This window comes from Hippocampus comes, unplaced genomic scaffold (assembly GCF_001891065.2).
Source record: "Hippocampus comes isolate QL1 unplaced genomic scaffold, H_comes_QL1_v1.1 scaffold189, whole genome shotgun sequence".
Taxonomy (NCBI): Eukaryota; Metazoa; Chordata; class Actinopteri; order Syngnathiformes; family Syngnathidae; genus Hippocampus; species Hippocampus comes.
The window spans coordinates 6,352-16,547 of record NW_017804802.1 but is presented as its reverse complement, the minus strand read 5'-3'; the positions used below and the strand labels follow the sequence as shown (position 1 = coordinate 16,547).

The 10,196-nt window shown below is 57.4% G+C and overlaps 2 protein-coding genes across 8 annotated transcripts in view; both read left to right on the top strand.

The window, feature by feature from the left end:
- LOC109530612 (sperm-specific antigen 2 homolog) overlaps positions 1–5,003 on the top strand; it is a 21,373-nt gene extending 16,370 nt beyond the window's left edge. For 5 of the 7 annotated variants that reach the window (XM_019894641.1, XM_019894783.1, XM_019894503.1 and 2 more), the window contains 7 exons: positions 1–1,318; positions 1,804–1,851; positions 1,931–2,055; positions 2,167–2,284; positions 2,395–2,448; positions 2,708–2,968; positions 3,196–5,003. In XM_019894641.1, the coding sequence (XP_019750200.1) occupies positions 1–1,318; positions 1,804–1,851; positions 1,931–2,055; positions 2,167–2,284; positions 2,395–2,448; positions 2,708–2,968; positions 3,196–3,267 (1,996 nt within the window). In that variant the 3' untranslated portion in view covers positions 3,268–5,003. Of the gene's footprint in view, positions 1,319–1,803; positions 1,852–1,930; positions 2,056–2,166; positions 2,285–2,394; positions 2,449–2,707; positions 2,969–3,195 lie in introns of those variants that run through there. The other 2 variants (XM_019894703.1, XM_019894863.1) reach the window with 2 other exon arrangements.
- A 2,004-nt stretch (positions 5,004–7,007) lies between these two features.
- Positions 7,008–10,196, top strand: part of hpxa (hemopexin a) — a 4,654-nt gene continuing 1,465 nt past the window's right edge. Inside the window, exons 1-6 of the mRNA XM_019893425.1 lie at positions 7,008–7,107; positions 8,374–8,386; positions 8,764–9,003; positions 9,145–9,298; positions 9,367–9,579; positions 9,668–9,763. Coding sequence (XP_019748984.1) covers positions 7,049–7,107; positions 8,374–8,386; positions 8,764–9,003; positions 9,145–9,298; positions 9,367–9,579; positions 9,668–9,763 — 775 coding nt within the window. The 5' untranslated portion in view covers positions 7,008–7,048. The remainder of the gene's footprint in view (positions 7,108–8,373; positions 8,387–8,763; positions 9,004–9,144; positions 9,299–9,366; positions 9,580–9,667; positions 9,764–10,196) is intronic.

Here is a 10,196-nt window from a genome sequence, read left to right as displayed (position 1 = left end):
GGAGCCGCCGCCCTCAGAGCCGCCGCCCGCAAACTCGGGTTCGCTTTCCTCGGGTCCCACGCCGTCAGCTCACGCCTCAGGTCTTCAAGCCGCGGCACCCCGGGCTCCCCCTTTCCATCTCCCCGCCTCGGACTCCCCCGTCCTGAGCGCGCTGAGTCGCGTTAAGCAGCGTTTGGGTGAGGTGGGCCCGCGCTCGAGCCGAAGGTGTCCTCGTAGCGGTCTTCCCTTGCAGAGGTCCTCTTCCCTCCCATCCTCGCTGCAGTCCCCCACCAAGGTGGTCTCGTCCGTCAAGGTCCAGTTGGGGCCGGACCGGGCCTTTTGCAGTCAGCCCCGCTACGCCTTCCGCTACGTCCAGGAGCCCGACGACGAGCCGGAGCGCGCCGACTCGCCCACCTGCATTTCCACCCTGGTGATCCAGAACGCCGCCGCGTCCGACGACGGAGCCGCCGCCGCCGCGTCGCGTCCCCTCAATCGCTCGTCCCGTTCGCTGAGATATGCCAGCCCCCCCACCGAGGTGCCCTGGATCAGCCAGAGCGTCCCGGATCTTTCGTCCGCTCGGGAGCCGCTCGGACACCATCGGCAGGGCGGGACCCCGTTCCCGGGACAAGATATCTTCCTCTCCCCGAACCCGAGCCCCAGACCGCAGACCCCTTTATCCGCCCCCGCCTTCAACCCGTCCCTGCTGTACGCCACGTCTCCGCATCCCTACGCCAGCCTCCCCAACCTCCTCCAGCCTTATCCCAACCACTTCACCTTCACCCCGCCTCCTTTGGCGACGCCGCCCCACTACGCCAGTCTGTGGAACGTCCCTTTGGGAACTCCCCCCATGCACCAGTACCACGGCGGCAACTACCCTACGGCGCACCCTTTCGTGGCCCCGCCTTACCCGGGTTACCACGGTTATGACCCCAGCCCCTTCCCCACGTTGGCTCCGGACCCCGCGGCGCATTGGGGTGGCGGACTCCCGGGTCAAGGCCAGGGTCCCGGCCCCCACCACGGTATCGGGAATAGCTCTCAGCCGGATCATAATGTGGGTCAGAGCCCCCACCCGGGTCCCTGGCCGGGTTTCGGCCTGGGTCACGGCCCCTACCCCTACCCCGGCGCCGGCAACGGCCCTCATCTGGGTCACGGTCTCGGTCACAGCCCCTACCTGGGCGTCGGCCCGGGAACCTACCCGGGTCCGGGCCCGGGTCTCGGTCCCGGTAACGGCCTGCACTTGGGTTCGAGTCCGGGTTCCGGTCAGGTGTTGTCTGGGACGGAGATGCAGCTGAGGAGGGTCCTTCATGACATCAGGGGGACCGTTCACAATCTCAACCAGGTTGGTTGCTGCTCCAAAGTCCTCGCGTTCGGCTTGGACGTTTTTCTGGTGCGTTTTAGGTGACGTTCCAAAGGAAATTGAAATGCCAGACGTAACTATTTCCAAATTGGAGCAGGAATTCTGGCAATTAGCGGCTATTTTGAGGGGGGGAAGTTATTCCAGAGAAACAGGACCAAAAAAAGGAGAGCAAGCCCGTACTTAAAATGGCGACGGGTGTGTGACGTTGAGCTCAATTGAAATGCGACCGGTTCGTTCGGAAGTCAGCCACTTCCTCATTATCTGAGGGTGTGCACACTTATGCAATTCTCACTTCTTTCTTTTTTTCAATTCAATTAGCGTTTTGAAACGATTGATTCATTGATCCCATATATCTCGTGTTGAAAGGGGGTGTGCGGACTTTCGATAGGTCCATTGTCGACAGTATCTCCCCCTGTTGGGCTTTGTTCCCAAGGCGTAATCTCTTGAAAACTTTTGTCTTCCGGCAGCAGCGCGTCAACGCCTCGGACGTGCGTCCCGAAGCCCCCCGCCGACAGGTACGCGCCCGCGGCGGCGACGCCGCCCTTCCGCACCCCTTTGCCTTTTCCTCCCCTCCGTTTGACCTTTGCCCTCCAGGACCTGGACGAGCTCCGGCAGAAACGACGCAGCCTGGCCGCCTTCCGGACGCAGATGCTCCAACTGGAGCTGTCGCTCGTCCGCCAGCAGGCGCTCGTCTTCAAACATCTGAGTCCCGCCGACAGGTACGCTCACTCTTAGCCTTAGCGTGGGCGAGCGCGTCTGCGTGAGTCATGTCTCGTAGGTGTGTGTGTCACTTTACGACGTGCTTGTCCGTTTATGCGTGCGTGTCTCAGGCTCGAGGTGGAGCAGCTGGAGTCTCTGCGGTCGGCCGTCAGAGACGAACTGCTGGCGTTGGAACAACAGCTGGAGGACAAACTGATGGAGCTGACGCAAGACGCGGGGCCGCCCAAGGTAAACACTCCCTTCTCTCGCACGCACAGGTATGCACCTGCGCAGCTACGAGGACACCCGCGCAACTCATGCATGCGTCGTTGCTCCTCCTCCTCCTTCTTCCCCGCCAGGGTGCCGGCACGGACGAGGCATCGGCCAGCTCGGCGCTGCGAGCCGTGGAGCCGGTCAGTAGATGCGCTCGACACACTCTTGACTTGTCGTCTGTGCGCTCGCTCGCTTTGGATTCGGCACCACGCCCCTGATACTGTTCATCCCGTGAGGGAAGTTAAACAAGTGGGGGGGGGGGGTAGTCTGCGGAAAATCCATCTCTCGTCTCGATGAAAGGAAGGGAGGGGGGGCAAAGATTTGGTGACGGTTTGCCCCCTTGGCATTTGCCGTTTTGCATGGAAGGAACACAGACCCACAATCGGCGTGCTTGCGCAGGTGTCGGACCTCCTGAGGGAGCAGTTCCTCCTGCAGTCGGAGCTGAGTGACGACCGGCACGCCGCCTCCTCGCTGCCCCCCCTCGGCCCGGGGCCGGGCGCGGGCGGGCACCCGCGCGGGCCCGCTGTGTACCGGGCGTCCATCAACATCACCCCGGTGCCACCCGCTCGCCCCGACAGGAGGCGGGACGAGGAGGGCGAAGAGGAGGCGCTGGGGGCGGGACGAGGCGACGGCGACGCCCTGCACCAGCTCATCGCGGAGGTACGCGCTCTGAGGTCAAAGGACAACATGGACGGAGAATACTCCGGAACTCATTTTGTATCTTTTCATCACCGTTCATTGAGCTCGAGTTTTTTGGGGGCATTGGGAGAAGTCCTAGTTGATTTTCAAAGTAGCTTTTAACAAATCGGATACAAGCATCATTTCTGTATTTTCATCAGTCTTATCTTTGGGGGAGAAAAAACAAACGTGCCGTTGTTGTGCTTTAGGTCGGTGAGAGCGTGACGCAGGAAGCCATCTTAAAGGAGCCGTCGGCACCCAACGAGGCGCCCCGCCTGTAGTCCGGCCGGCGCGTCTGCAACCCCGCGGGAGAGCAACACTGAATGTCGACTACACTGTGCACCGCCCACCAGCCGATGGCAAAACCAGCACCGAGCGACCAGCGAGCACTTTCACCTTTCGTTTGGTTTGCTTCAGCCTTGAACGCCCGCCAACACTAACGCCCCAAGCGCGAGCGGTCTTGACGTCAGCGGGAAGCATACCTGCTCGTCGCACCGGCGCCGGCCGGGACCACCGTCGGTCAACGTGACCCGAGCCTGTCATTATTGGGATCGAAAAGTAAGACCGGGAGCAGCTTGCTGGACCTGCAAGTAGTGAGCCGGTCATCAGGACCGGTACCAACACAATGAAATCAAATCCACTGACCGGGACCTCTTCTGTGCAGCAGCGAGTAGGGCCGGCTCCAGTCAACAGGGGGGGCAAGTCAGACCCGGACCGCTCAACGAGACTCGTATCAGAAAATCAGATCAGTAAACACAACCAAGCCCTCTAAGAAGAAACAATTTGCCAAGGCACCGGGACTGGACTCGGTCAGCAAGATCGGTACCTGAAAGTGGGAGTAGTGGACCCGGTCGCCAGGACCAGAATCGGAACCAGCAAACGCATCTTCAGAAAATTGGACGAGGAACCGTAGAAGCCGGGACCGCTCGGACCTTGGCCCATCAAAGACCATAGACCAGCACTCTAACAGCACTCTGTTTTTTTTTTTGTCTTGTTTTTCGTGGGAAAGATGGTGTGCGTGAGTAGTGAGAGAGCAAATGTGTGTATGCACTAAATGGACGTTTCCATCAATACACTCCAGCATCGTCGCCGTGACGCTTGAAAGGAGTTTGCGCGCACCGCCGTCAGCCGCGAGCGTCCTTTCAGCTGTACTGTGGGTGGTGTTTAAACACGACCGGTGAGAAAAGCTCTTCGTTGTTTGCTAACATGCTTGCCAACGAGCTAGTGATAAGTTTGTGGCTAGGCAGCTACCGCTAAACAAAAATGAACGTTCTTTGCCATGTTGCTAATCTATTGGCGTTGATGATTTGTACTGTTGAAATGACATGCTACATGTTAGCTGTTAGCCACCTGAGCTGAGGAGATGTTGAGCAAATCTTTTGTTGACTAGCAACATGTCAAGGCTTGGCAAATTGAGCTCGCATGCTAACCGAGCAGCTAAGGAAGCCATTTATTGATGGCTCGGATGTTTTTTTTATCATCAGTTAGAAGATACAGTTGAGAGGGGGAAAAAAAAGGGATGTTCGCCAGTTCGCTAATCTATTAGCATCATCTGGTTTGTGCCACATTTCTGAGCTATCTCACCGTTATCCGGCTAGTTTATCGACACTATGTTTATAGCTACGTGGCAGCTGCGGCTAAAATATCAACGGACACGTTTGTTATTGGTGGAAAAATCTTGAAGTCCAGATCAGGCTAAAAGGGTTGTTGCGCGGCCGGTGTGCGTATGTTGTCAAATGAGGCGAGCACTAAGACGTGAGCATTGTTCAAGGTGAAGGAATGTGTGAAATAACCAACGTTTAAACTTCACTCCGTGTCCGTCCACGATCGTAATTCATTAGCAATATTTTGGGGGGGGAGGGGGGCGGGGGGTTGACTGTGTGAATCTTTCTCTTAATAATTTGGTGGGTTTTGCTTTGAAACAAAGCATGCACGCGCGCGTCTTTGTGTGTGCCTTTGGTCAATGCGGGAACGCCTCACTGGCTAGAAATAATAAAGAAAGATGTATTTATTTTCATTACAAGTGACTCATGATTATTCTTAACGTTCCGTTTCGATTGGACTTCCCCTCCAAACGGGGCAACGATTGTGGGCCGAAATTGAGCAAGACTGACAAATTGTCTCCGCCGACAAGTGCCTCACTGGGCAAAATGAGTTTCCCCTCCGTATTTTGCTCAGCAAAAACAAAAAGGAGTTCCTCGTGTGATTCCTGCCTTAGCAACAAGTGTCAAAAATTGTGGTCCTCGAATTTCTACGGAGCAACAACAGAAGAAAAAACAACCCCAAAAAAAGAAGCAGCAGCTGCCTTTGCGCCGTCCGTCCCTTTTTGCTAGCAGCTCCGACACGAAAACAAGGGGAACGAGGCTTTTTGGTCACCGCGATGACTTTGAATCACGCCACGGAAACCGGAGAACAAATCTCAAGAGCGTGAATGACGATGCCAAACGTGGCCTCTTCTGGAGATGGAACAACTGAGATGCGACAATATAAGTGCATGAAAAGAATACTCGGCAGAACACTTGGATCGGCAGCCGCTGGCTTGTCGTTGACTCGTTTTGCTAGCTTGCGGGTTCAACGTCAGCGCGTCCGCTCGACCCGCGTGAAAAGGCCGCCGTGGACGGATGACGGAATCGGACGGCAGAATCGGACAAACAACCTTTCGGGGCCGCGTGCAATTCAGGCAGGCCCTGGCGGCCATTTTCTCCTGCTGTCTGGAGGCGGCTCGGCAAACACGCGAGCCTCCAGCAAACACCAACATGACCTTTGGCGAGGTCGTTTGAGGTAAACACCAACACCGAGCTGAACTTGGACAACATTGCAGCAGTCGTCGCCGTGGGGAGGGAGTTCAAGGACCAGGTCTCGTACAGGCACAGCATTTTTTTTTTTTGGGGGGGGGGCACTATTTACATTTCAACACAGAGTAGCGACGTGCACACGACATCCCGTCTGAGCAAACCTTTTTTAGGAGGCCAATCGGGCGACAATAAGTTCCCCCGATGAATTGTGCGGGGGCAGTAAGTGGCCCAGGTCAAGGATGAGCCCGTTTTCGAAATGGCGCTGAGCTGAAAAGGCGACGCCTCGTCATCGGCCGTGAACGGGGCGCCTCAGGGCCACGTCCTTGTGTTTATGCCTTTGTGCAAAAGCCAAGCGAGCTGAGGGCCCTTTGGAAGGAAAATGAGCACGTTGTCAAAACGCCCAAGAACCAAGTGTCACATGGGGCAAAGCCAGTGTCCTCTCCAAATGCGAGCGTCCGACGAGTGTCCTATTGGCCGAAACCGACACAGGTCACCGACGGGGCAAAGGCAGTCGGCCCGCCGAATTTTGCCCAGCAACAAGGGGCCTGGGGAAGCAAAAACCAGGAAGCCCGCAAAACTGCAATCTTGTTTCGAACGGGGCGAGTCCCAGACGCACTGCCGAGCAACAAAATGGGTCACGGTACACAAGAGGGATCCCGAAGTGACCGTTGAGGAGAACAGGGGGCAACAAGTAGTCGGCCTCGCCGAATCTGCCGCATAGCCAACAAATCTGAGCGAGCCAAATGAAGGACAATATTCAAGTGCGTTCCGTTTTTTTGATCAGGTTGATTTTCTGATTGTTGACCAATGTGGCCGGCCTCGGGAACAAACAAATTCTGTTAATGTTCACTGTCCGGGCGCGTTATACAAGGGCCGGTGTATGCGTGACCCGCTCGCTCACCGGGTTAGTCACCTCTCCGCGCGGGCCTTCGCGAAGCCTCTGGGCCCGGTTTGACCCGTGTCCACGTCGGTCCCACGACTGCACCCGAGTGACTTGGGGACACTTGCCGCGGCGAGCGAAGACACGTGCGGCGCGCGAAGGCCACTGGCCGCTCGCCGCAAAGGATATCAGGGAGCGTGTGTGCTTGCGCTCCAAACTTTGTCGGGGTCGAGCGGGTCCACGCGGGTCCACGTGGGCGCATCTTGGGAACACGGCGTTCTCGATCGAACGGGTCCGGCTCCCCCCCGCTCCCGGCCTGATCCTATAAATGGCGGCGCGGCCCGTCGAGTCGCCACCTCGGGTCATTCTCGCTCTTGTCGGGCCGTCATGAAGATCCTGCTCTCCGCTGTCCTGTGCCTGTGCTTGGCCTCGGCGTGGGCCGACCAGTAAGTCTTCGGTCCGAGGCTTTCGATCGGCTGACCGGTTACAATGGCAAAAGTGCCAAAGCGCGCGCCTCTTCTGTCGTCGGGCGGAATTTCCAAAAGCCCGCTCCCATTTGTACCTCGGTCTAAAGATGGCGCTCCGGTTGGCATTCGGCGCAACTCCGGCCGCCGGCACACTGAAACGATCGCTTTTTGCTGCTGTTTGAGGCTAAACTTGGGTTTTCCACGGGACAACCAATGCGCCTTTGCTCTTCGACGTCTCGCAACGGGCAGAACGAGAAAATGCTCCTCGGAGCACCCGAAGCTCTTCTTTGCGAAAGACTGCGCCAAACCCCTCACCAACTCGCTCATTTCCCTCCGTAGCACTTTCGCCCCCGCCCCGGCCTCGCTTGTTCCGTGTTTTTGTAGCTTTTCCGGGATGCCGCAAGATGGCACCAAAAGCCTAAAAGTATTCGCGAGCGTCAGTGTCAGTGGCCGCTGCCACTTGTTCCAGTTCGCTTCGGCTGGGAACACACTTTTCCAAAGCCAAGAGTCGTTGGCGAGACATTTCAAGCGTTTGGGGGACCATTTTCCGCTTTTGTTTTTGTAGATGTATGGTACGAGTGCGCACTTTTTTTTCTTCGCCGCATTCGTCGAATCGTGGCGGAGAAGTGCAAACCAATGCGCGCGTTTCTCCAAACAATTTGTGATCAAGAGTGTACGCTTATGTTAAATCCTTAATTATTTTCATTTTATATTTGAGCATTATATTCTTTTGTGTTACATTTACCTAGGTTATATTCCGTTTAATAATTGCTTCAACAAGTTTATGTTGATATTATCTGATTGGTTAAGCAAACCAGGAAGTGTTTTGTGTTACCGGAAGGGGGTGTGTTCTCGTTCGTTCGTGCGGAAGTGCAGACGGCGGAAAATAAAAAGCTGCCTTCTAAGGATTCCATCGCTCCTTTTGCCCATTTTTAAAGTAGAGCTACCCACTACAAAACTACGAACCTCTCAACTTCCATATGTATGGTACGAGTGCGCACTTTTTTTTTCTTTGCCGCATTCGTCGAATCGTGGCGGAGAAGTGCAAACCAATGCGCGCGTTTCTCCAAACAATTTGCGATCAAGAGCAAAACGTGACGAGTCGGCCTCGAAAGGCAGACTTTCACGATGACCTGCGGTCGACCGTCCGGCGCGGACGGTATTTCTCCGCTCCTCGTCGGACGGCCTCGACTTTGGACCTTTTCCCAAAACGCCAAGTGACACGTCTTCCTTTTCCTCCCGCAGCGACGACGACCATGTGTGTGAGTGAGCCTCCGTCTCCGTCTCCGTCTCCGTCTTCTCCTTCTTCATCCTCTTGACCGTGTTGGCATATGGTTGACTCAACCAAGCGAGTCCCTTTCAGAGGTTTTCGCGTGGCGAGTGCTTCGGAATCGGCCGTTATTCGCGAGACAACCGTTTTTGGTCACCGGAAGTACTCTTGACATTTCAGTCATCGGCGCCGTCGTCGCCGCTGCCCGTGCCGCAGGTCCCCTCGAACGAAAGAAGCTTGCTTGGTTGAAACAGGACAGGCCGCCATCTTTTTTTTTGGGGGATGGCTGGCCGCAAATGTTCCCGAGCGGAGCGGCGGCGGCGGCAGGGGCGCCTCGAGTCACTTGTGGTCTTCTCACAATGCGCGCAGATGTCCCGGACCGCTGCCTGGGTCTGGAGATGGACGCGGTGACGGTCAGCGAGGAGGGGATGCCTTTCTTCTTTAAGGGCCGCTACCTGTTCAAGGGTTTCCACGGCAAAGCGGAGCTGCTCAAAGGATCCTTCCCCGAGCTGGACGATGCCGACCATCCTCTGGAGCACCTCGACGCCGCTTTCCGGATGCACTACGAGAACGCCTCCGACCACGACCACCTCTACTTCTTCGTGGTACGCGCGGGCTAATCTTTCCCGACATTGCGCAAAACGACGGCGGGGCGAAAGCCAGCTCGGCGACGAGTGCGTCCGCGTCGCGAGCGAGGGTCCGGCCCGGCGTCCGGCGTGACAAACGTCGGCTTTCTTTGCCTCCAGGACAACAAGGTGTATGCCTACTACAAGCACAAGTTGGAGGAGGGCTTCCCCAAGCTGATCTCCCAGGTCTTCCCGGGCATCCCGGACCACGTGGACGCCGCCGTCGTGTGCCCCGAGCCGGACTGCGAGGAGAACGAAGTCATCTTCTTCAAGGGTGGGTTCGCGCCCGGCGTCCGAATCCGCTTCTCCAAACGTTCATCGACTCCCGCCGCCGCCCGACAGAACACGAGATCTACCACTTCCACGTGGGCAACCAGGCCGTGGAGCACCGAGAGTTCAAGACCATGCCCAACTGCACGTCGGCCTTCCGCTACATGGAGCACTACTACTGCTTCCACGGACACCAGTTCTCCAAATTCGATCCCAAGACCGGAGAGGTGCACGGCAGGTACCCCAAGGAGGCCCGCGACTTCTTCATGAGGTGCTCCAACTACAGTAAGCGGGTCTCGTCCTCACGCGAGCTTTCCGGCGAGCGGCCGTCGGTGCGGCGGCGACGGCGTCCTCAGGCTGCGCGCTGTTGCAGGCGAGGAAACCGACATCGTGGAGCGAGAGAGATGCAGCCACGTTCACCTGGACGCCATCACCTCCGACGACGTCGGCAACTTGTACGCCTTCAGAGGTGAGCTCCCAGTCGGGCCCGCCGACAAGCGGGGCACAAAGGTGGAGGCGAGCGCCGACTGGCCGACGGGATCCGACGGCTGCGATTCAACGCGGGTGGGGTTGGCGCTTGCGGGTGCCTCGCAACCGGATGGGGCGCCGCGATACCCGGACTTGAGCCGAGCATTCCGCGAGGTAGCGATAGGGCGTGGGGGGGGGAGGAGAAGCCAGCCCGCTCATTCTGGTGTCGCAAAAACCGATGAACATCAGCGGCGAGGGCGAAGGGACAGAGAAGGCGTGAATGCCGCCCAGCAAACTGAGCAAAAAGTCCGCGGCGTTTTCCAAAGTGACTCGCGTCGTTCCCTGCACGCGAGCCCAAAACGCGAGAGGTGAGACGCCCTCCGTCAGGGCGGCCCGGCGGCGCTGTCCCTCAAGCCGGCTGCCCCTTCTCTGCT